General features: G+C 39.5%; 1 protein-coding gene across 1 annotated transcript in view; it reads left to right on the top strand.

Annotated features, from left to right (window-relative positions):
- The window catches only part of PECAM1 (platelet/endothelial cell adhesion molecule 1), a gene marked incomplete at its 5' end in the record, with an annotated part of 30,223 nt that extends 5,730 nt beyond the window's left edge, over positions 1–24,493 (top strand). The window contains 9 exons of the mRNA XM_008937390.1: positions 1,852–2,133; positions 2,546–2,653; positions 3,491–3,518; positions 3,981–4,051; positions 4,733–4,789; positions 7,141–7,209; positions 12,300–12,356; positions 19,677–19,699; positions 23,938–24,493. Coding sequence (XP_008935638.1) covers positions 1,852–2,133; positions 2,546–2,653; positions 3,491–3,518; positions 3,981–4,051; positions 4,733–4,789; positions 7,141–7,209; positions 12,300–12,356; positions 19,677–19,699; positions 23,938–23,967 — 725 coding nt within the window. The remainder of the gene's footprint in view (positions 1–1,851; positions 2,134–2,545; positions 2,654–3,490; positions 3,519–3,980; positions 4,052–4,732; positions 4,790–7,140; positions 7,210–12,299; positions 12,357–19,676; positions 19,700–23,937) is intronic.
- Positions 24,494–24,958: the final 465 nt, after the last annotated feature.

The following is a 24,958-nucleotide window of genomic DNA, read 5'->3' as shown; positions in this document are numbered from 1 at the left end:
GGTGGTGGTGGATCCCCTTGTAGAGCCATTTTAACCCATATCCTTGTCTCCTTGCTACTTTTTTTGAATGTATCAACAGTATTTTAGCTTTACCTAACCTGATTACAGAAAAGTAGTCCAGGACCAGGGCAGAAGTCTATTCTTGACCAATTGAAAAGAAAGAATCTCTCTCTATGAAAGATTTTTCAGTTTTGTGTTGCAGCTTGAACCCAAATTGTGTTTGCTTTAATAAGGTCAACTTGTGTTTAACAGTCTGGTTTACTCTCTGAGTTTTGACATGGAGTTATATGTGATGAGAACAGATACTTTCAGAGTTGTTACATGTCTCCTCATCAGTTGTATTATTTCACAGTTGAAGGACATGCTCTCCACTCTCTGAGCTCCCAAACAGGTCTTTTAATACAGTATTTGAATTTGCCTAGACTATAGAAGTAGGACTGCACCTTAAGTTCATCAGTTCCATCAGCATATGCTTTGTTAACACTAGAGAGAAGCTGAATGATAAAACAGAAGAGATTTATCCAGTGAGATTTAATGCCAAGGTAATTTGAAATAACAAGTAAAAAATAAATAAATACAAAGCATAATCTTAGACCATTAACAAGTGGGTATTTCTTTGCTGGAATTAGTGTATCCCAACTGTTAAAGCAGTGGTTCAGGATACATTGTGACACTGGAAGTTCTGATTAAAAAAAGTTGAGTTTTGGAGCCTGGTGAGCCAGTCTTCTGCAGTCTACCACTCTTGAGGTGGTAGCTTAAAATTCTGTGTTTTTTCCTTTCTGTCTGTACAAGATCTGAAAAAAAAAAGACTTATGTTTTTTAGAGCAATCCTCTCTTATCATGGATCAGTTGTAGTACACCATGTCTTCCATCTAAATCTGCTTCCTACCCAATACAAATACAGCTTTCCTGACTAGCAGCTTTTCCTATCAGATCTGGTTTCCTCCTCCTGCTTCTGTACCAGTGTTGTCTTAATGGCTCCTCCTTTACATCTGTCTTGTGTTATCCATGACCCTGCCCCAAACACATTTATAATATTTCCAGAGAAATTTTGTGTAGCAATTTTAGCAAAAAAAATGCTTCATATTCCAAATATTTTGTGAAACTACTAACATCTTATGTGCCTTGCATAACAGAATGTATGTATGGGTTTTTTCCCCATGTAATTGTACATGGGGAGATCAATTAATGTACATCAACTGCTGATGCTCATCTGCTCCTGTATATGCTCTGTATATACTAATATAATTATTTTGTAAAGCAGCTAACTTGAGAACTGCACTTTGGCTATGCATATTCTTACAACTTGTTCAAATGCAAACTGACTCCTCTCACTGTGTTTGCTATATTTGGGACTTGCTTTTGCCTTGGAAGTACTTGATCCAATATCTGCTGATATTCACTATTGTATATTAAATGTTACAGGAAAGATGCAATGCAGTTAGCATAAAACAGCATAACTCTAAATAACTAAGAAAGCACAGCTACATAAATTGGACAATAATTATTTACACTATGGAACTGCTGAGTGTATTATTTCTGACAATTAAATGATTTGTAGGCTGGGGCCTGCGGGACATCCCAAAGAGTTTAAGAAAAGAGGCTGACTGACTTGTGTGGAATGGATATAGTTTCCTTCTGTCTGCCTTCTTTATAGTGCCCTCTCTATTTCTGGGTGTATAAAAATATTTACTAGAGGATGCTGTCTGGCAGAGACTGTTCAAAAGATTAATACTGTGTGTTCAGGCTCTGCTTAAGCATTAAAGTAAGTATTTCTTCAATACAATATTTAATCATCCAAGTCATTTCTAATAGTGCTAATACTGGTTTTCTTTGTGCCTTCCTCTGTAGTACCAATCAGGAATGCCAGCTTGGGCAGTGTTCCATTTGGAGAAGTGGAAGATGGCAGAGAGACTGTGTTTCTCTGCTCCGTGAATGGAGGATCTTGGCCAATCCACTTCAGGATTTTTAAAAAAACTGATCATGAAGTTCTTGTATTTGAAACAAGTGAACATGCAGACAGAATTGTGTGGCACAAGGAAACGATGAACAGGCAGGACACAGGGACATACTACTGCATGGCTTCTAATCGAGCTAGTGTGGGTGTGAAAAGCCACCCCATAACCATCAGTGGTAAGCTGGCTTTTATGATAAGCTGTGTACTGCGTCATCATGACAGGTGAGGTCGTGCTATCTGGGATGTTACTAAATAAAACTCCTTTACTTGTTTTTGTTCCACCGTTGTCAGAAGATAAACAGGGAGATCTATTTATAAATAGAGATTGTCTAACTTACATAGAAAAGTTTAAGGGATGCTGAAAAGCCAAAGGAGCTAGATACAAGCCAAAAGCAACGTGTTGTACTGAGATTTTGGTCACAAAGGAGAGACTCACTAGTGAACTTTGCATGCAAGTCTCCTGTATGTTCTTCCCTGGTGTGTAAAGAGGCAAATCTGTAGTAAAATGCAAGGTCAGGAACTGTAGGAGTTGGTGGTGATGACCTGTCACTGTACATGCTCTCTTTAACATGTCTTTTTAATTCCCAGTGATCTTAGCAGCTTGGCAGAAAGGAATCATTGCTGCATTTGTCCTGATACCCATCGCCGGAGCAGGAGCTCTCGCTTTGTGGTGGTTTTTGTGTAAGAAGAAAAAGGGTAATCAACAGGTCCTTTCTGTATGCATCACAGTTAAACTTGCATTTGTTTCAGGAGCAAAGGCCTGTTGGATGTGAGGCTCAGGAGATGACTAAATAATCAAAAAAACCCCTAAAAGTTAACGTAAAAATGCTGGGTGACCCAAATATTAAGCTGCAAGTGTGCTGAAGCTTTCCAATTATATTGGGCAGAAAGGGAGCATGTACCTAATGGTGCTGGGAGAGCAGTGGTGAAGCAAAGATTGCACTGTTCTGGTGCTGTCCTAGGGCTGGAATGTAGGTGCAATGTAGAGGCTGACAGGGCCTGAGGAGTTTTGTGATCCCTTATAGAGCTATGACAGTTTGATTTGGGGTCCCAGCTCAGGTGTAATTGAGGTACTTCTCTAGTCCTCATGAAACAAATTTAAGATTATTAGGTTATTGGTGTTGGTTTTTTTTTCCCCACCCCATAATACAATTTCACTCAGGGATTTGTCACCTATCATTAAAGTATTTTTTTCAGATTTTGTTCTTTCAGAAAATAAGTAAATCTGGTCTAACCTGTGATAGGCAAGTACATTGCAAAATATTTGGGAAAATTTGGAGTATCTGGATGTCTCAGACTGCTTAAATTGGCCAGGCTGAAGTCTGAGGTTTGGGATCTTGGGTTCCCTATGAAAGAGACATTTGAGGGACCTGAGTAATGAACAGGATGTTAGACACTAAGTAATTTTGTGATAGCCAAGAGAAATTATTCTGACTCGGGTAGATAATCACTGTATTTTAGGTTTGATTTTTAATTTTGAATTCTTTTACTTCTGCAATCTACTAATAGATGCTTTTCTTTTTCTCTGTCAAGCTAAAGGGCCATCCATGGAGATGTCTGGGTAAGATATCTTGCTTTGTGGGAATGGTGAAGTGTTTCTTTTTAAAAGGCTGGAGGCCTTCCATCATGTGAATATGGTTTATTATGGCACACACCTGCAGACAATAGATGGTTGTGTTTCATGTATCACCTACTAACACAACAACAGGATGAGGAAACAGTCTAAAAATAGGGAGGAAAAAAGACCAGCTAAGAGAACTAGAAGAATGTTAGGCCTGCATTTGAGTGCATTTAGGTATGGAATTAAAAATACAGATGTCTTAAAGACTGATGCAAGAGAGAATATTTTTTACCTTAAAGTTTGATTGTGCTTCTCTTAAAGGCAAAGTTTTCGTTAGGTTCAATAGTTTAGAAAGTGAGCTACTCAGCACAGACAATAAGTGATCTTTGCATGTCATCATGTTGCTGTTTTTACTAACTGCTTTTGGATAGTTACATCAAATTTTACTGCTTTGCTTTTCAGTTCTGCCTTGGCCACAAACTTGACAAATGAAAAACTGACAAGACATCACAATGATGGAGACTACTATTCAGGTAGGATATTTTGCTCTAAGACTACTACTGAGCTGGTTTAGTTAAACATGAATTTCAAGTTTTGGACTTACATGGTTGTTGTTTGGATAGGGCCCAGTGTTTTGGGAGTACAGAGGAATACCAATAACAACATTTTCCCAAGCATCTTCTATCATTTTGTCTTTATACATTTTTTTATGAGCACATTTTCTACAAAGGTTGGTTTATAAGTCTGCTCAGACACTTCTACCAGGCAATCAGTTAACAATAGTACAGTGGAGAAGTCATGGTAAAAGAAAATAGCCATTTTTGACACAGCTGCAAGGAAGTTATTTCAGAGAGGAAATTTGATTTGTGGCACATGGTCCTGTGATGTGGCTGCAGTACAGTACTTGCCACAGGCCACAACTAGGTGCCTTTCATTCCAGGATCTCAATGCACTTTACAAAGAGAGGTGGACATGTTACTTAGAGCACCTTGCATAAGCAAAGTTACCCCCTGGGTGTTTTTTAGCTGATCATTTAAAAAGCCACATTTTTCCTACTTATGTTCTATGAATATCTTAGGCATGAATCTAAAAGTAGAATGTCTCATATGTAGATAAGTACCATGACAGTGGGAGTTGCAGCTGTGTTTTACAGCATTTATTTGTTTGGCTGTAATAGGTATTTTGTCAGCTCAACTTCTGCTTTAATATTTTAGGGTCAGGTTACATTGAAGATAGTGAAAATCACATGAAATCAACAGATGAGAGTAAAGGTAATTTCATGCTATACAATAGATTTAAAAATTATTTTATGATTGAAAGTTGTGGTTTTCTAATGGTAGCAATGAGGATTTGGTAGGTCCAGTCCTTTAGTTTTTCTCTGTAGTATTGAGTAAGGCTCTTTCCTGTGCTTTCTTTTTGGTTACATGCAAAAGTGACAGTGATAGGACCTATTTTCCAACTGCATTATGAAGTGTAGTTAGTTGTGCCAGACTCCAGGCCATCTGGTGAAGGGTAGTGTAAAAGTACAACTTAGACTCAACATTTTAAGTTCAGTACAACAATTATTCAGAATTTTTTATTAAAAATCTTTCCTGCAGACTTCTGCTTCTTTTACTTCTCTGTCCTTTCTTCGTTTCTGCAGATCTTTATTTTTAGGTTTAATGCTTAAATATTTAATCGGTTATGAAAGCTGAATAAAATAATCTGCCAAATAGCTTGAGACACTATGTGGGCTATATATACATATATATTCATGACAATGTGTCAGCAAACACATTGTATTCTTCAAGACCTGTGTTTTTAACATATTTAGTCCAAGACTAGTACTTAAACATGTGGTATTGCCATCTGAAGGCATATATTTTTGATTTTTATTGATCTGAAAGCATTCTTGTTGGTGAGATGCAATTTCTGATGGCATATATTACATTTTGACTTGGTTGTCTCTTGGACCATGAGTTGAAAGGTAGTTTGAAAGGGATCTAGAATATCTAAAGATCAGAGTTAAACTAAAATTAATCCAGAGCGTGGGATTACACTGCTGTGTAAGCCTGTATGCAACACAGGTGGCAGGAATTTCTGATTTCTATTCTTTGATGCAGTTCTCACTGTGCAGGGCAGCACTGTACCACAAAACTAAGAGAAAGGTGCTGCACTAGGTTAATTTCACAGGAAAACTTGAAAACAACTTTTGGAAACTCTATCTCAGTGCCTCTTGTTTTTCCCATTGTATCCTAACTGTTTCAGATGAAATGGGCTCTGGTCTAATGATCTGCATGTCTGCCAGAAATAAATGTGTTCAATCCTTACCTACTGTGGATTGGGCAGCTTCCTTAAAGCCAACTCAGCTATTGCAGATCTCTGTACCAGCTTTGAAAAACAAGTCTATATACTCACAGACCTCTAAAAATAACACTACTATTATGCACTATTCTGCATATCTGTGGCAATAGCTTTTACTTCAGCAAGCAAAAGGAGGGAGCTGTTGCATGAAAGTTATTCCATTGTGGCCTGAATAAGTCAAATTAATACTAGGGAGACATTCTCATGCAAGACAAATGTGCAGACAGCAGAAACACAGGAACATCTGAGTGCTGTTGATCATTTGGAATCACTGCTGTTGTAGAAAGCATGTCATTTAAACTTTGTTTATAACTAATTGCCACCTTAAGCACTGGTTTGGTTTTGTTCAGCTTTTATTTATTTCTCTCACCAATGCTATTGGAAGGCTCCTCCAGAATTTTGCTGTTCTGATCATTAGATCTTTCTCTCATTTCTGTTCTGAAAAATCCACAAGCAGCTCTGCAGGATTCCATTCTGGATGACTGTTATTGTTCCTTCCAGCTTCTACAGCAATCTAGTAGAAAACCATGTCCAGCCTAAGGAAAAGACAGAGTAGAAAGCAACAGCTGCTTCTTGGTCTGTTGTATCCAGGTAGCCAGTTCTTGTCAGCCAGTAGTCTTAGTAAATCAGGTGTCTAATCAGCATCAGGCTTTTTGTGGCCATTGTGGCAGAGAAGCATTTTGAGGAGGAAGATGGGTTGCCATTGTAGATGTTCCATGGAGAGCTTCAAGGGCAACATAAGTGAAAAGTGCTGAAATTGCTTGCTGCAAAAGCAGAAATTGAGAGTATGAGAGGTGATGAGGGAGGCTGGGAAAGACTTAGAGAAGTCTTTAAGTGAGGAAAGTGGAAAATGGGAAGTGTCCTGCCATAGCAGCCATAGAAAAGGAGGAAAAAGTAATGGTAAGGAAAGAAATGGGAGAGGAGCTGGAACTGGAGTAGGAATAGGGGAGAATCTCAGATAATTCCCTCCTCTCTTTGTGTTGTGCAACTTTTGAAAGTGTTGAAAGTAAGAGGTTTAGGCACAATTTGCACATCCTACAGTTTCAGAAGTCTGACTTGAGTTGGTCTACTGCCTTTCAGGTTGGGCTGACCCTTAGGAATGGGTTGGCCTTACAACTCTTGGCAGAGTAGTTCACATCTGCCAAAAGTAGGGCCTGATCCTGCACCTTAAAGTCAATGAGGTCTTGTCATGAATTTCACTGGCAGCAGGATCAGGCCCACAGCTCAAATGAGGCATGCAGTCCTACAAAGAAATATCTTCTTGATATTTTTGGGGCAGGACCTGACGTTGAGAGTGCTGAGGTGGAGTACACTGAAGTTGAAGTATCAACGCTTGATCCTCACAGAGGTAATAAACTGTCTGGCCTCTATCGTTACATTTTGGGAGCAACTCTGGGTACACTGCCCCTCCCTGACACTGGTCTGAACTTGCCACTGGTGAATGTAAGAGCAGGTTGTGTTTTGTGGGCATGACAGTTTCATGCCAGTAACTCTTCTTAATCCAGATGATGCTGTGGTAACCATGCTGTTGTGCATTGCAGCTTTTCTTCCCCTGGGATCCTCTCCTGCCTTTGCCCTTCCCACCCACATGAGGTCTGTGCAGAGCAGGGCCCCCCACTGGAGCCGTGGCTCTGAGCAGAAGGCAGCCTGCTGTGAATCCTCACCTTACAGAGTCCAAATCCACTGAGAGCCATCTGAGGTTAGCCACAGGGTGGGATAATGGAGAGTGCAGAAAGCAGTGGAATTTCTTCCTTCTTAAAGGAACTGGTTGAAGGGTCAAAGCTGTAATTCACTTGCCATAGAGAAGGAAGAGAGACCAGCTTAGATTCAGTCTGGAGAGGCCTGGAGACCGTCTTGGATTTTGTGGCACATTAAACAGAGAAATTAGAATATTGATGCCCAGGTAACTCTGGGCTCCTAGCTGTAGTTCTATGGCAACAGTGACCAGACCTCATAGCATGAGGCTAAGGTACATGTCTCTGCAACCCTGAAGGAGAAATACCCACTGAAATTTATTCTCAACACCCAAATGCACACTTCAGTCATTCTGTGTCATCTGGAGAACCGTGATGTCATCACACCCTTGTGTTGAAAGCTGTTAAGTATTTCAGAAAAGTACAAAAAGTTTCAAGTAGCTAAGAGCAAATAAAACCCACGAGAGACATTTATGCTTTGCTCTAGCTTCTTTGCTTCAGCTGGATTAGAAGCAGACTGAGGAAGAAATGGATAAATTTGCTTTTACGTGGTAGGAAGGACCACTCCCTCATTTCAGAGACCAAAGGCACAGGTAGTTTAGCTAGTAATAGAGATGTTTGGGTAGAAGTGCTCACTCTTGAAACTTTGAAGCAAAACTCTTGCAGAACAGCCAGTCCTCCTATTCTTTCTCTGTTTTCATTTGCTGGTGCCATTCATCAGAGTTTTTCCCATGTTCCAAGCATGTGTATACACGTCTGCTCAATTCTGCACCTGAGACACCATAGTTGTTACAGTGGTTTTCAGAATAGGGCTAACACTTCATTGTTCCAGCTCTTCCTGAGCATGTACTACACAGTAAAATGGTGGAGAATGGTAAAAATATGCTAGTGCATGATTATTTAAATTAAAAGCCCTATCAAATGCAAGATCAGCATATCTAAAAACAGCCTTTTGATCCCATCCCTGATACATAACACTATTCCAGTACACCAGACTGAGTAATAAGATAGCAGCATTGCTATGTACACTGAACCCCGTTAAACTGCAAACGAACGTTTAAAAGGTAGTGTGTAAATTAGATCAGATTATTTAAACTGAATGCTGTCTCGTGCTACAGACCTACGTATGACTTACAGAACATTAATTCATCCTGTAAGACTGACCTGTACTCCAAGCACACTGAGATTGGGTAGCTCCCTAACGTGTGGGTTTTGTTGCAGCCAGGACACGAGTGAGCAGCTGGCAGCTGTGTCCTTTGGCTGTGTGAATGGCAGCTGCACTGCAAGTAGTTCATGTCCATCTTTCAGAGCAGCTTGAGGGTGCTGCTTAAATTGAAGGAGTTTTATGAAACCAAGTTTCAAGATTAATTCTTGCAGCCCTGCACTGCCTGCCACAATGAGAACACGATGAGATTTATTCTTGGGAAAAGAGAAGCAAAGTGAAGTTTCATTATATATCCTTGTAATAATCATGTACACCCACACAAATAATTCAGACATAGACTGCCACCAATACCTCTGCCACACTGATGTTATTATACAAATTTTGTTTCAAATCATTGTATTCTTTCTTAATTCTCTGTGGGTTATGACCAATCCTTCGTGAGGAACACACCTTTCAGATTAACACCAAGCTCCAAAGCTCTGTTCTCCCTCTTGATTCCACCTGTTTTCTGAATGAAGGCAAAGTACCTCACACTTCCCTCTTCCCTGGGTATGCATTTCTTATCTGGCAGGCTGCACACGGGGTCTGGTTCCTTCTGCCTTCTGAGGAACTCCAGATTTCTTTGATTTCTCAGGACTAACTTAAAATTAATTTATCTTCTCAATCATTTGTTCCTCCTGCCACTCTTGTCAATAGCAACACTAATGTTCATCTCAGGAGCAGGAGAACCATATTTCCTGTGGTGTGAAAGACTACTGCATACATACTGCAGTGTCTGAGCTGTGACAGTAGACCTTATGTCACTTTTGGGAATTGGGAATAAGTAAATGCTACCTCAAAACATGTTTACGTAGTTGTAGAAGGATGTACATCTTATCCTTCACAGTAAAGAAGTATTTATATTTGAGAACAGTGGTTTCACATTGTTTTTCCAGCCACGTCTGCACTAGCTGGTCATTTCTGAAATATTTTGTAGCACTGTCTAATGATGAACAGGCTACTGCATCAGGAACTTTTTGTGTGCTATGCTTCTGTGTGAGGAGCAAAAAACAGGGTTCATGACATCGTTACTGGTGGTGAGTGGTCAGCTTGTGAGAAGCAAACTTGCATTGCTTTGCTTTAAAACTTCCAGACTTCCATGTGGGAATAACTTGATACCTGCTTTTTGAAGTAGAGGTGAAGAGACTAGATGAATACAGCTGACGCTACACAGTCCAGCTCTTTCCTGGTGTAGTAATAGTAGAATGTTAATTTGGTATTTAAAGAGGTGATAACCCTAGGGAATAATTAAACTGAATGCTTATGGGGGTCATACATTGGACAAAATGATCTTTTGTAAAGCTTAGTTGTGCAAAGGATGGCCAGGTGGTTTAGACCCTTTATTGTTTAGCCCAGCAAAAACAAAGGCCAGTGCTAAAGTAAGATCAGGAAATATTTCTAAAATCAAAAGTGATAAACCACTAATCATGGCTGAGTAAGAATGTGTGACTTCTTTTACTTTTATAGCTGGTTAGCTATCTGCAGGGTGGCAGCATTATAAAGTTAGTGGAAACGAAATGTGAAATGTTCCAAATAATTTCTTCTAACACTTTATTTTCAGAACTGAGGCAACTTTTGGAAGATTAACAAAGAAAATAACATGGGCAGTGGCATTATATCACAATTTTTAATGAAATAGGTCTGAAAAAAAAGGCAAGTTAAGGAAATGCCTCCCACTAAGTCTTTCCACGGAGTCAACAGGAGTATATTTAGGACTGTAATCTACTAAAAAAACAACTGTTCCAAATGAAGTGAGCGACCTCTCATTAAAATTCTGAGAAAATTACTTCTTGCTTCACTGGAAATTGAATTGATCATTTAAGCAATAGTCCATAAACACACAGAAACACACTTATGATCTTCAGATTATTTTGCAAAGGAAGTTCATGCCAAAACTGCAAGTTTGAAAGCTGTGATTAAGCACTCGGTGAGGTGTGACTTCTTCTGTCTTTGAAATTAATAGCATTTTTGCAACTTAATTCTGATGTGTTAGCTTCCAACATTTAAGGGATGCTTAATGGAACTTTTAAAAATGAAATTAGCTTTGGGAAATTAGAATGTGGTGCCAGAGACACTTAGGTTCTCCAGAGTGACACAGAACAGTAACAGTCCTGATTCTGAGTCTGGCTGTGCATCATTGTGGACTTCTTTTTTCTTTTTTTCTTTTTTTCTTTTTTAATAGCTAAAGTAGAGGACTCTGTATCCATAAATGTGATTTCTCTTTCCAGTTTCTTTCAGAGAGGGAACAGCAATTTTGGGGTTCTTTTTACTTTTTTAACTTTAACTAAAAAAATTTTACTGCTTAGTTTATTGAAGATCTGCAGAAATTTGAGGTGATATTAATAGAATTCTGAGGTTTCCTAAGAGACTCAGTTTAACTGATGGCTGGGTGTTTCTAAAACGCTTTGAGATCCTTGAAGGACAAACTCTTAGACTCTGCCTGCACAGGCCCCTATACCAAGTGAAGAAAGTGGTTTTAAATCCACCCAGTTCTGGAGCACTTTGCTTTACTATGGTTGCCCAGAGATTCTTAATCTACAGCCATGCAAGAAATCAAGGAAATGGTTCTAATCTCCTGATAGCCAGAGCTGTGTTTATACAGACAATAGAGAAATTGAGTTCTTGCCATTTCCAGGCCTTTAGACAAGGCTCTGCCCCTTCCCTGCTGGGGTAAGTGCCTGTAGTTTGGTATCAAAACTGTGGATTAGTTTTCACAGATGTCAGACAGCAAAAAAGGAAGAGCTTTTTGCTTTTCATCTCCTACAAGAGCAGAGGTTTACAGGGGCTTATTTGTAAACCTAAGGGTCTGAAAAGTATGTGTTGAAGACTAACATTGCATTTGTATCTCAGCTCTTTCCTTGTCCCCCTTATTCTCCTTAATTTCTATCTTTCCACAAGCCTTCTTAGCCCTCAGTCCTGCTACATCCCCCTGTGGGGGCACTAACAAAAGCCTGCCACTGAGGAACTGAGAGAAGACTTCTCCTGGGTCACACCTAGATAGCAGCCCTGCAGTGTGAAATCTGCAATTATTCTTCTGAGACATTTCACAGAGAATGGCAAATTAGATTACTTTTGTGCCTGTAAGATTTAATCAGGCTAGTTGCCAAAAGAAGGTGTAGTTAGCCTTCCATATGACAGATCTCCTCAGGTCTAGGATCCCTAAATCCTTAGAACAAATTGAAGAAGCTCTTTAAAATGATCCAGAGAAAGTCTTCTCTAGCAGTAGATGTCTCTGTAAAATTAAACTAATATTAATTTAAGTTGGGTGGATTATTAGAATGTTAGAGCTAAATTTAGAAAAGGAAGCCTATTTTCATCATCATTCTAGTATAGAGGGAGAGACATCCCCCTCTCAGAACCTTACACTCTGGGTTTGGGGCAGGGGGTATAGTTGCTTTTTAATGCAGACTCCAGAGGTTCATTGCTGCTTATGTAACTACTTCCTCTGTAGGTAAAACAGTGTGTTCTGTTTGCTTAAGGAGCTTTTTGTAAGGCAAACAAAAAGAAAAGAAATTGATTCTGTGCCAATACATTTTCCAGCTCCTGTACAGAAGGGGACTGAAACAGTTTATAGTGAAATCAGAAAAGCTAATAATGGTAAGTAAGCTAGTGAAAAATTAAACACATAAAGGAAGCATTTGTGTGGAGATGAGGGATGAATTTGTGACTAAACAGTTTAGAAGCTAAATGCCATAAGAAGAGATTCAAGTCGCACAGGAACATACCGAAGGGTAGCTACAAAATCACAGCTATTGACAAATTGTATAACACCTTCATGGTTTCTCATAAACCAGTGATGCTTAATGCAGTGAGAGAAACATTTGTAACATCTACTATCAGCCCATTTGAACTGTGTCTTCTAAATAGTCAGGCCATACATCTGGATCTGAATCTGGAGCTGAACATGACCTGTTAGGGGCTGGGATGCTATGTTGTGTTATCTCAGAGTGCTCATAACTTCTCCTGTTGAGCATTGTAATATTTATACAGCACATGACCATGTGTTGTATACATATTACACTGGTTTTGGATGAAAACCCAGCAAATATCTATAAAGCCTCAAACAACAAACTCTTAAAAACCTTGAAAGCAATATGATCACTTCAGTAGGGTGAGTTGTTTGTTTTAAGCACCAGAAAAAAAAAAATAAATCTCAGATTGTATGTGCTAGCCACTCTACCCTTCCACCTCCTGTAACACAGACTTTTGTATGTGGGCATTAGCAGCTTACTGGCAATTACTGTCTATAAATGTTCTGGCAGTAATGAGTTCAGAGTCAGTACATTAAAAGCATTTCTTCATAGTTTGTTGAAGACTAAATCAGAAGGGATTTCCTTTCTTCTCTTTGTGTCAGGAAATTTAGATTCATAAATATTAAGACTGTAAACTGTTCAAATTTTGTCCCCATCCAAGTTACCAACTGGGTTTGTGTACCACTTTTATTTTTTTTATCATTGTGGTTTAATTTGCTATTTTTATATTTTTAAGGGATTTCCCACCTGCTCTGACACAGCATTCTGTTTCTAGGGAATCTTGCATGTGAGGGTTTCCAAGTGCTTTAGAAAACATTACTTAATTTTTCCTTATGAGGACATAAAAGGCAATTTTTATCTCCATTTTACAGCTGAATAAACAGAGAGGTTAGGTCATTTGTTTAAGGCAATGCGGTTAGAGAGTGACAACACTTGGAACAGAATTTTTGAATCCTGACTCTTGGCTTAGTGCTGAGCCTATAAGTTGTACTCGTTTTTCACACCCTTGCAGTGAAAATCAGAATATCATTTACACCAAAGAACAGGGCTAGGCACTTCATGGAGGATTGCCTGGCAGCTTCATGAGGAAAAAACAGCTCATTCCAGGGCTGATCCTGAAAGCCTGAAAACATCTGAAACATTTTCCAGTGAATTGGACCTACAACAAGCTGCAGAAGCTGACTGCATAACCCCTCACTTGCTTTCTGTCAGGGTGTGAAGCTGAGTGTTACACCTTTCACCATTCCTGTTTTTGACACAACAAAGTGTTATAAACTAGAAGGATATTTAGTGAGTTGTAGCGTAAACTCAAGGCTGGTACAGCAGAGCTGTAATTCAAAGCACTGACAAGACTCTACTTGCCATGAAGTGGGAACTGCAATAAAATGAGATGTGATTGAAAGACTGAACAGAATTAGCCAGATGATATGCAAACACCCCTTAATCTTGCAGCCCACCTGCCTTTTTATGCATAACATTCTAGGGTTTCAGTTAGTCTTGGAAACACACTGGCAGTTTATTGTTTTAATCACGTCTCTTTTTCCTGACTGATACACAGGAAAAGTGTTTCAATTAGATAAGCAGTGCATCACATAGCTAAGCAGTTGCCTTGGATAGCTACATTACAGTCTATTTAAATGTAACATTTACTTTGATTTTTTGATAGGCCGTGTGATTACAAGGTGGCAAAGTATAAATGCAGTGAAGGATCCGTGGGAAATAGATCTGTCTTCCTGAGTACTTTAATAGACAGTAATACATGTAGACTAAAGGCCAGTTGTGAAAGACGTTGAACGTTACTGGTGGGTGCAGAAGTTGATTTACCATTATGATCTTCAGCATATTTGAATATTCTTTGAGATTTTTGAGCAAATGCCCAAGAGTACAATCTACTTCAGGAAGTTAATGGTTCAAATAAATGTGTCCTCTGGGGATATAACATAAATTTGGAAATTAGTGTCAGTTACACAGTTTGACAGCTTTAACACCTAAAACCTATGTAACATTCTATTATTATTATTTGTTTGTAGATAGCTATTGTGGTTAGGATTTGTTTCATTACAACTGAGTGCTTCATAAGCAATTTTGTCTTTTCAGTTAATTGTCTGTGCATTCCAGAAACTGTGTCCACTAGAGAGGAAGCTGAAGAGCCATCAGTAGTAGTTCTGTCTGATGCAATTATTTGTGACTGAGCTAAAACACTTTTCCTCTTCATTTTTCTGATGGCTTTCACTGCTGTCCTCAGGAAGGCCATGAAGGCCCAGAAGATCCCATGTTGTAACCAACTTCTTTTGTATTTTGAGTTCTGCAACTATTGCTTGTCCTTATCCCAAATCATGAATCCATAGTGCAGATAATGCTCTGACCCTTCCCAAAAACTAGGCCTTTGGCACTGTGCTGAGCATCTGCCATTATTCTTTTTATTTTCCTGGCATTGGGTATGTTATTTCCTGTCACTATCATTTCAGTGTCTCCATCACACTGTGGTAGGACTTCCCATCCTATCTGCTCTGCTGCTTTCATTATTCTGAGTACCAGGCCTGAAGAGGTCTTACATTAAAGATCAACAGAAACCAGCTGTCAAATGCCCATTTTGAATCCCAGAAGATGTGCATGTGGTTAAGTACAGTTAACCTGTTAACAGCAGGAAAAGCATGCCGTTGAAATTCAAGTCTGGTCAGGTGTATTTTGACTGAAAGCCAAATAATAGTGCTGTAGATAGAGAACGTTGATGTCTTTAGTTGGATGCTAGATTTCCTCTGGTGTAATGAGAGGTTTAAGGAGGAGGTTGGTCGCTAGCATTGTCTCTGGAAGCAACTCAGAGAGATGAAGGTTAACCTTAAAGGTTAGTTTAATTCAGAGAAAGAAGATTAGTATTTAGGAGGTTCACTCAGGTATTGATTGAAAGCCTGTTCTAGAGCAATAGGCTGTTACTGTACTATTTTACATAAAATACCTCAAGCCTTAGCTTTAAATCAAACCTTGCATCCAAATGGCAATTAGTACCAGTCAGGTCAATAACAGCTTTTTCTAGAAGTCCCTCACACCTATCAGGATGAATTGATTTCCTTAAAATACTGCATTCTCTGGTTGCTCTGTGAAAAGGCTGAAATACATTGAGAGTCAGGAATATCCAGCCCAGGGCCAGAGCTGTGGCTTTCTGTTCAGGAAGAACCAAGACAGTCCAATACTTAAGCCAAACAGGTGACTGTCTAAATCAACAGGCTGCCAAGAATGACAAAACGACTGTGGCCCTGCTGCCTGCTTTGCCTGTGCTGGGGTCCCAACGGGCCAGGCTGGCAGCTGATGCTCTTCCTGAGGGAGGGGTCAGGACGTGTCAGATACACAGTTTGGCTGGGTGGGTGGAGGCTCGTTTGGTTGCACGGTTTACTTCTGTCACATCTTTCATCCTTCCAAGAGGCAGTGCAGGGGCACAAGTGCAAGTGTCTCCATATTGATTCTTTATCTCAGCTCCTCCTCTTCCCTCAACGTTGATCCCAGTTCTTGGGGCACCACAATTCTGTTCGTATGGCTGAGAAGACTAGAGCTGGGTCTGCAGATTTCCTTACATTTTTTCGGGACACTTCTTGTGGATCAGATCCATCATCAGATCAAAAAGCTCACAGAAGCCAGTGGTAGGCTTTGCACTGACCTTGACGTGCACTGAATTGAACTTCTGGTGGCTTATTGCAAGATACTATTCCTAATTTCTTATTAGGAAAATGGAAACCTAGTGATCAAAATGCAAGGGTAGCCTTTATACTGCTAAGTCTGGAAAAATGGACTGGTCACTTGGAAGCAACTGCAGTGGCGAGACAGGAAATTCTAAGAATCGTATTGCAACCAACAATGTACTATGGAAAAATAAATATACCCCAGTGGAAAGAGGCATGAGAAATCTCCATTGCATTCAGTGGTTTGGAACAAACTATTAGAAATCAGTTTTAGTAATCAGGAAATCTGCTCAAATACTTTCCTGCTACTGGGCCTCAAGCTTAACACCTCTGTACTCAGCCAGAAACTCCCACTGAACACTTTTTCCAGCACAGAGAAAACTCACAGGGTCTGGGAATTTCTTATTTTATTCAAAATTCAGGCCTTAGTAGCACATGCTCTTTGCATGCAGTCCAAATTCATGCAAATAACCTTCACCTTCTCCAAATGAAAACCTCTTTGGATCTTTACGTTTCAAGACATATTCTAGACCAAAGCCTGGATCTGTGAGGAACTGATTCCAGACCCAAATGCTTACAACAATAGACGCAGCCAAAAATTTGTCAAAACCAGATGGTTTCAGAAAGGCACAAATATGCAGGGAGCTTCTGACCTTGCTTGAACCTAAAATGCAAAACTCAATTGCGTGCATGCCCCTGCAGAAGATCTGTTCCCAAGCTGCCTGCCAAGATTCTCTGTTAGAATTTACTGCTCCAGTAAAAGTCTTGGGAGAATGTGGCATGTGTCTGCAGTCCAGTGTCTTCAGCTGGTAATCTAGCATCTTAGCTTTCACCAGTGTTGGAGATGGCTTCGAGGTGGGTTATGAATTGGCAGCTGGTGAAGCATGCATACTCTCCTCAACCTCTAGCAGTGTGAGAGAGCAGAGCAGGTGGGGATGACAGTGTCTTAAATTCCTGCCGTTAATGTATTCCTTTGTAAAATGTGTTCATTTAATTTTAAACCCCGTCAACAAAAAGCAATTGCAAGAGTTTAAATGCATCAGAAATCCATAGAAACACCTACCTTTATTAGACTTGGGAATCTTTTAGAAATCACCAGCACCAGACTTTCAGCTCTGATTCCTTCCATGAAAGGTGAAATTTTTTGTTTGTCTGGCCATGGAAGCTTGACCAATTTTTTTGTATATGACTAGAATCCAGCGTATCTCATTTCCCTGATTTTGTTAGCAGGGGAAAGCCATGTGCCAGCTGAAAATCTTTCTGTTCTCTTTCATCACAGAAAAATCAGTCAAGTAAAAACCACTTTAGGAATGAAATAAAAAGGTAGTGAAAAGACTGATGTAGCAAAGAATCAGTAAAAGCACCATATTGTGCTTTCATTAGAGGCTACTTGCTGGCTTACCTGATTGGTGCACTTTTGAAATCCTGTAGCCTGGCAGCAGCCCTTTCAAAGGGCACAGATGACATTCTCCTGGCAGAGATCTGGTACTTAGCTAGAAAGCCACACTCTTTGGACCTGGGTGACAGATAACAAGGAGGCGGGATGTCGGTTATCCTGACCCAGGAGCTTTAGGGTAGCAAACATCCCATTGTTTGAAGTTTGGAATTTAGACAAAATTTCTCATTTCCTCCTTCCTGTAAGCACAATACGTTGTGACAGAGGGCTAAACGACAGCTCATTAATACTTCACTTCATAAGCCTTACATATAGTTTTGTCCTCTTAAAGTCAAGCTTTGATGTGGCACTGGGTCAGCAGTGTTATTGTTTGCTTCTGTCAGCTTGCAGGGCACAAAAAGCTTTTATGTGTTTCCCGTGTAACTTTTCATTTTGTTTCTTACTAAATGGGCTAAACATATAGAGATCAACCTTGCCAAACACTGAGACCCATTATGTTTATGCACTGGTATAAGGTGCTGTTGTCATCTCAGTTTTTAATCCTTCTCCTGGGCTAAAAGTTCTGGGTAAACAGTCTTAGAGAAATCAATCTCACAGCATACAGCACCAGTGACATCCATGTGTTCTCTCTGTGTTTCAGAAATTACAGCCTGTGTACTGTGTTCATGGTTCTGCTTTCAGTGAAGCAAAATCACAATCCTACAGTAATAAAAATGCAGATGGTAGAAACTGTATGAGCTTGACTGCAGCACAAATATACATGGATGTAATCATGAAGGAGAGAAAAAGAGCCCGTGATATTTGCAGTTAGATTCACCTGTGTTCAGGTTTTTTGTTACTTCTGCTGGCTGGCAAGGGAGTTTCTAAAAGACCTTTATTAAAGCCTATTTATGCTAGTAGCACTTTGTATAATATATTTCATTTAATGATCTCTGAGAATTTTTTGAAGTTTTATGTAAACATGTGTTCTGCCTATGGGAGGGCTGATGTTATAAAAGACCTTTATTAAAGCCTATTTATGCTAGTAGCACTTTGTATAATATATTTCATTTAATGATTTCTGAGAATTTTTTGAAGTTTACATAAGTGTTCTGCCTATGGGAGGACTGATGTTATTATTTGCTGTTTAAAAGACACATACTTAGACAAAAACATTAGATTCAGAGACTGTCCCACATTATAGAAAAAATACTGGCAAACTTAATGCAGAGCCATAGTCTAAACCCTCTGCTTTGGCCATTAGATGAATTTTTCTTGACACAGCCTCTCTCCACGGAGTTCAATGTACCTTCCAAGAAAATACCCTTCAAGAGTCAAGACTTATTTGTGCCTCATGTGAATACTGTAACAGACCATACAAAAGAGCACTTTTAACAAGACTTGAAGTCCTTCTTCTTAAAGTAGAGTCACTTTTCTCATGTCTGTAGATTGCCTTGCTTTCAGAGGGCAAAGAAATATTTATAGTTTAGTATTTTAAGGTATTCTGTGAAACTTCTGAATAGATAAATCCACTTTCTAAACAAACAAAAAACAAACAAACCAACCCCAACCTAAGATCTAATCTTAAAGTTCTCTGATCCTGAATGGAAGAGAGCCTGGTGGTTCTCAGGCTTTCATTTGGAACAAGATCTTTTTACTAATAAAATTTCAGGTGTCTTTGTAAGATGTTGCTCTAAGGGTTGTATCCTATACCGGATTTCTGCAGTACGTTACTTTCCTGGCAAGGAATTGAAAGAGGAAGTATAATGCTCATGAGAACTTGCCTCTTAAAGGAAAACTCTTTTTTGGCCAGTAACACCTTGTGCTCTCAGTAGAGACTTGTGCTCTAAACCATAACCAGGAAAGCTGTCAAACATGTACTGTTCAGCACAGCCTTTGAAATGTCTGGTCCCATCCATGTACCCACCCATTAAACTGGTGCTTGGACACTTGGTAGGACCAGAGGTTCAACCTTAGTTGTAGGTTGCAGCTTTAAATCACTGCAAAGTGAACAAGGGAAGTTAGATTAAACATAAAAGTCTATTTTCTGGATTATAGAACTGAACACTCTGCAATGTGCCACTTCATAATTTATACATTGCTTCTTATTTTGCAGACTCTGTGGAAAACAGGCATTCTGTAAGTATACATTTTCTGCAAGCAGTTAAATATAGGGAAATTGGATTGAGATTATTGTGTATCCAGTGGGATATTGTTTAAGTGTTGCTATGTTTTAACTGTTTGTTGTTCAGGACCTTTACTAGACAGATATTGGGCAATGCCTTAATATTTATTCTTATTAATCAGGCTTTAAGTACTACATGATAGGGTTAAGAAGCCAGTGAAAAAATACTGATTTTTTTTTAAAGAATAAATGTCTTTAATGAGCTGTTCCTCTGCTCTCAAGAGATCTAAGTGGCAGGGAACTTACATTTTAGGAGTACTTTTATGAATGTCAGACAAACTATCTAATCCAATCTCAAACGGTGCAGCCCAAGTTGTTTTTCTGCCATCCACTTTGTGACTTTGGAACTTGTACTTAAAAAGAAAAAGAGAGAGACTTGCAAGTAAGAATCACAATAGCACAGTCTACGTCAGCTTATGGCATCCATTTGAGTTTTGAAAGGCTCCATCAGCACTCACATCCCCATGGGATAAGAAAGCAGCCCATTGTATTATTTACAGACATTGGCAGTGCACTGAAGGTCACAGATTGTGTTACAGTAAACAGACATATATTAACAGGCCAGTAGGGTTTATGGTATCATTGTCTCTCTTAGTTTAAAGGTTTGTTTTTACTCTTTGAGCTCAATTTTCTAAAAATAAATTGAGCTGAACCCTCGTCTGTGTTGTCCCAAGCATTCCTTGGAAAGTCAAGGAGAAATGGTCAAGAGTGGCTGTGACAGACATTGGGAATAAGCTTGGGGAGGAATTTGTCTTTTTTTTCATACACACCCTACATTGTGTAATATTAAATCATTACTGAAAAAATAATAATAAAATGAAACAGTTATTAATATATAATGAACATTGTATGGAAGATTAAAGTTTTAGGAAGTTTTTGTTTGTTTGTTTTATTTTCTGTGGCCAAAAGGGAGTGAAAAATCTCCATGGAAGTATATTGAGAGGGCTTCAGTGAAAATACGCTATCTCACGTAAATCAGTTCCAGCATAATTAATTGAGCTATTAAAGCTTGCTAAACCTGACCATCTATGGAGAATGTTGGATTCAAGAGAGAAAAGTGTCAGCCGAGGGCAATGTTTTCTTGATGTTGTCTGTACAAATTCCTATTAACAGTAGGAGAACAATAAAACTAGTTACTCTGTAAAACTAATTCCATTTTCAGAAACACACCAAAGAACAGTCAGCTTTATAACACTTGCACATCTTACTTGAGCTTCCCTAGAAATACCCTTCCTCATTTCATGCTGTGACATTGTTCCCTCTTTACATACTGTTCATGCTATTCCTTTTTTTTTGACTTATTAGTGCTTTAAGGGATATAGTGAAAAAAACAGATCTCCATCTTCTGCTTCTTAAATTCCCACCTCTACTCCCAGTGAAGTCTGGGGAAAAAAAAAAAAAGGCAGCACCATCCCTCTTTTGAATTCTTCAGCTAAATGACCTAAAGTTGGACTGGACAGATAAATTTCTTTATGCATTTTCCATCCTCCCTATTTGCCTCTGAGCACTTTTCAGACAACATAGATGAGTGCAGAAGAGGCAGGGAGCTACTGAGGTGCTTTCTATCATTATTTTCTTGGAATGTGTCTTTTTCTGTAGCTCATTTTCACACAATGCTTAACTGTGATGCACCTCAGAGGTTTGGTCCAAATGAGTTGTTGATCCTACTCATGAAAAGGAAAATGCTCCTTATAAAGTGATCAAGTGGCTTAAGCTTCCTCCCCAGCTGTTCTGCTTCTTTATAGCCAAATGAAGTATTTGGCTCAGAGGTGAAGTTGCTTTTGATCTGCTGCTCCCTTAATTTGTAAGTGAAAGGAGGACTTCAGGAGCTAGGCTGGTCAGCTGGCATCTGAATCCCACGAAGTGCCACATGGATTACTTAGCTATAGTGACCTGTCAAAAAACTTGTAGAATTTGATGCTGTTTAGGAAGTAATAGATATTCCAGAAGTTAGGGACAAGGGACACCACGGTGGAGAGAGCAGGGTTTTGCTAAGAGCTCTGTTTTCAGAGAGAGGAGGATATGGAACATTTTGTTTCAGTGATGATGGTGGAGACCTAACATCAGATCCTGGCATCCTTACACCCTCTAAATTCAAATAACAACATGGGTTCCACTCCTCTGATAAGTTCTTGTTAATTTACTCAGTTCTGGATTGATCTTCAAGAAGTCACAGGCAAAACAGAGTCCTGTGCTGTTGGAAAGAAAGATGAGGCCAGTCGTTTTAATGAGGGCTAATCCCTGCCCTTGTGCATTGCCCATACATCGTTTCTGTCAGAATAAATATAATCCAGTGTGGAAATCTAGGAACTTTTCTTCATCTTCACTGAGAAACCATTACAAAATTGAGCTGAGGGCATTAGTAAACACTGTGTACTGACAGTAAGTGTTGTGCGACACAAAGGCATTGAAAGTGTTTGAATGAAGTCAAGAAAGGTGGTGCATTAGAAAAACAATCTGTTAAACTTTGAATTATTTGTATTGTTTAAAGGCTCAGTTGCAGTACAGGTTCTGACTGATTTGCAGTCCAGAGTACCTTGAACCTGAGCGTCATGGAGTTGTATGTCATTTAAAATGCACCTAAAGTTTGGGGTCAGGGGTTGCTTCCCTCTTTCTCCTCTGCTTCAGAAATTTGTATCTTACATGCCATCCATAGGAAGTATTTGCAAAAGAAATGAATATACTTGGAGAGGAACTGGGAGGAGGTTTCCTTCCTGAAATCAGAACTGGCAATCTTTCTAAGTTATTTAATGGTCCCAGCTTCTGAAAACATATTGAAGGAAACATCTTAACAATGAGATAGCCACTTCGCCAAATACTAATTGGTATTGTGTCAAATTTACCTCAGCTGTACGTTCTGACTTCGTGTCTCCTCCTCCCCAGTTACCTCTTAGACGAGTGTGTTTGTTTGTTTGTTTGATTCTGTCCTAGGGGTGCATGAGGACTGGCAGCCTCAGTCAGGACAGAGTGTTCTTCTAGCTGCCTATTTGTTCAGCCCTGGAATGTACCCTCTGAGACAGAAAACTTGACAAATTAAATGTATTCAGAGGAATTTCTGGGGATTTTTCAGCTACTTTCTCATCTTAATCAAGTGATCCCCAAATTATTTTGTAAATACTCAGTGATAAAGGAATTGTTTCACATTGCCAGCATGACATAGCCAGTTCCAAAGGGGGACCTGGCATGTGTTTAACTGTGCATGGTAGCATGGCACAATAGGTTCAGACAGGAAATGAAGATGAAGGATGTCCATTATAAATTAGGGAGAGATTTCAGACAGTCAGGATATGAAGAACAAGGTGATACTCTGAAATAAACACTGAATTATAAACCAGGAATTCCTGCCTCTGACTCATGGGGCAAGTCCTTTGGGGGTAAGTCCACAAAAGTCATGAGGCGCCTTCGTGCTGACAATCTAAACTATTAGGTTAGAGGCCACCATGTACCCTTAGCAGATATTTGTTGGAGGAAAACTTGCTTTGGCAACTGATGTCAGGAAGGACTTGACAGTTGTGAATCCTCAGTGGGCAACTATTTCTGTCATATAATGGAAAGACAATGAAGTTTGGGATCTCTCTTTGCCTTTTCCATTGGTGATGCAGAGGACTCCTCTATCTGCATGCTGCCTTTTTTGGTTCTTGGGGCCAGGTTCCTGTGTCCCTGCTGCATACTCACGACAACCTCTTCTAAGGAGCAGAGTCTTGTAGAAATGTGGTGTCTGAAAGTTGAACATTGTATTGCTCACTGTTGTGATACCCAAGTGCTTCTTAGGAAAAGGTTTTCATTCTTGTGGGACTGAAGATGGGGGCCTAATTGTGTCAGCTGAGTGTCTGCTGATAAATAAGGAATCTTACTTTAAGATTTGTTGAGAGAGTGCCCTTAAGAATCTTTTTTTTTTTTTTTTGACACTTTTATCAGTAAGTGCCCAGTCACAGATGTTGGTCATTAACAGCATTGCAGTCTAGTTTGTAATTGTTAACCTAAATCTCTCACTGTCTTATTTCCTTTTTTATTTGATGAAGCTAATGCTAATATCTCTCCAGGGAACTGTATTTATTAGCTCATTTTGCAATGCTCTAAGGAATATGTTACTATATTTAAAGGGTTTTGTGTTGATCAAAAAGGACAGGAGAAGGTAAGGGGGAATTTACACTCACACGTGGTTTTCTTTTTTTGGTCTTTTTGCCAACAGAGAATACAAGGGCATCCTGATGCTACTTAGCACAGTCAACTCAAAGATCAGCTGGGAGAAGAAAACAAGCCAAGATGGAAGATGTTGCAAATGTTCCAAAAGCTCTGCAGAACTTATTTATGAGTTTGCCAGGCTCGTCTTTTCAAAGTTTATTTCCTTACGGGGAACAATAGAGATGTTCCTAAAGCATTTAATGGAAAAAATTACAAATAAAAATTCTCATAGGAAAGTGGCTCTAGAAACCACTGACCTACGTTCTCATTTTTAATATTCTCCTGCTAATGCAATTTTGCCTTTCTAGCCCCCAATTCATCATGCTCTGAGGAAAGAAAAGGGGAAGCTACAGCCGAGGAAGTCCATTTCTACAGTGCAGTAACTCCTGTGATGCCAGTAGGATGCAGAAATATCTAAGGCTGCTTTAAACTAGCTCACTTGGTTATCAGTAACACTTCTGTGGCAGACTGAGCTCGGCACAGCTTGGGCAGCCGTGTACGTACTTTGATGTGATCTTGAAGCTTGTGCTGAACTCCCTGTGCTGCAGCAGCTGGGCTGCTACCAGGCTTGGGGCCAGGTAATTGATAGCTCACTGGGATGCTAACCTGCCACGAGAGCCTAATGGAAGAGCGAGCCCTGGGCTCTCTAAAAACTTGAATAACTCTTCAGAGATTCAGTACTTTACCAAGTGCTTCTATCAGCAGAGGCACGAATGTTCTTCATTTGCTAAATTGCTTTTCCTCTTTAAAAGTTCTGATGCATGTTGGTTAGTTTGGTGTGATGGTTCTTCAAGGAATGATTGCTTATCACAATTATTTTGCATGATGCAAAATATAGGTCTTGAGTGGGTGGATATACTACACCCTGGTCAGTGAGTTTGTACCTGAAAATCCTGTTATGTGTAATCCCTATTACTTTGATTTTTTGAGAGATCTGAAGTCATACTTGTGTCCAGCTTGTCTAGTATGAAACTCCAGACCTATTCCTTTTCTCTATAATATGATAAACCACTAACACGGATCCAGTT

The sequence above is a fragment of the Merops nubicus genome, unplaced genomic scaffold (assembly GCF_000691845.1).
Source record: "Merops nubicus isolate BGI_N331 unplaced genomic scaffold, ASM69184v1 scaffold7533, whole genome shotgun sequence".
Classification (NCBI taxonomy): domain Eukaryota; kingdom Metazoa; phylum Chordata; class Aves; order Coraciiformes; family Meropidae; genus Merops; species Merops nubicus.
Note: the sequence above shows the minus strand (reverse complement) of the source record. Positions and strands in the feature narration are given on the sequence as shown.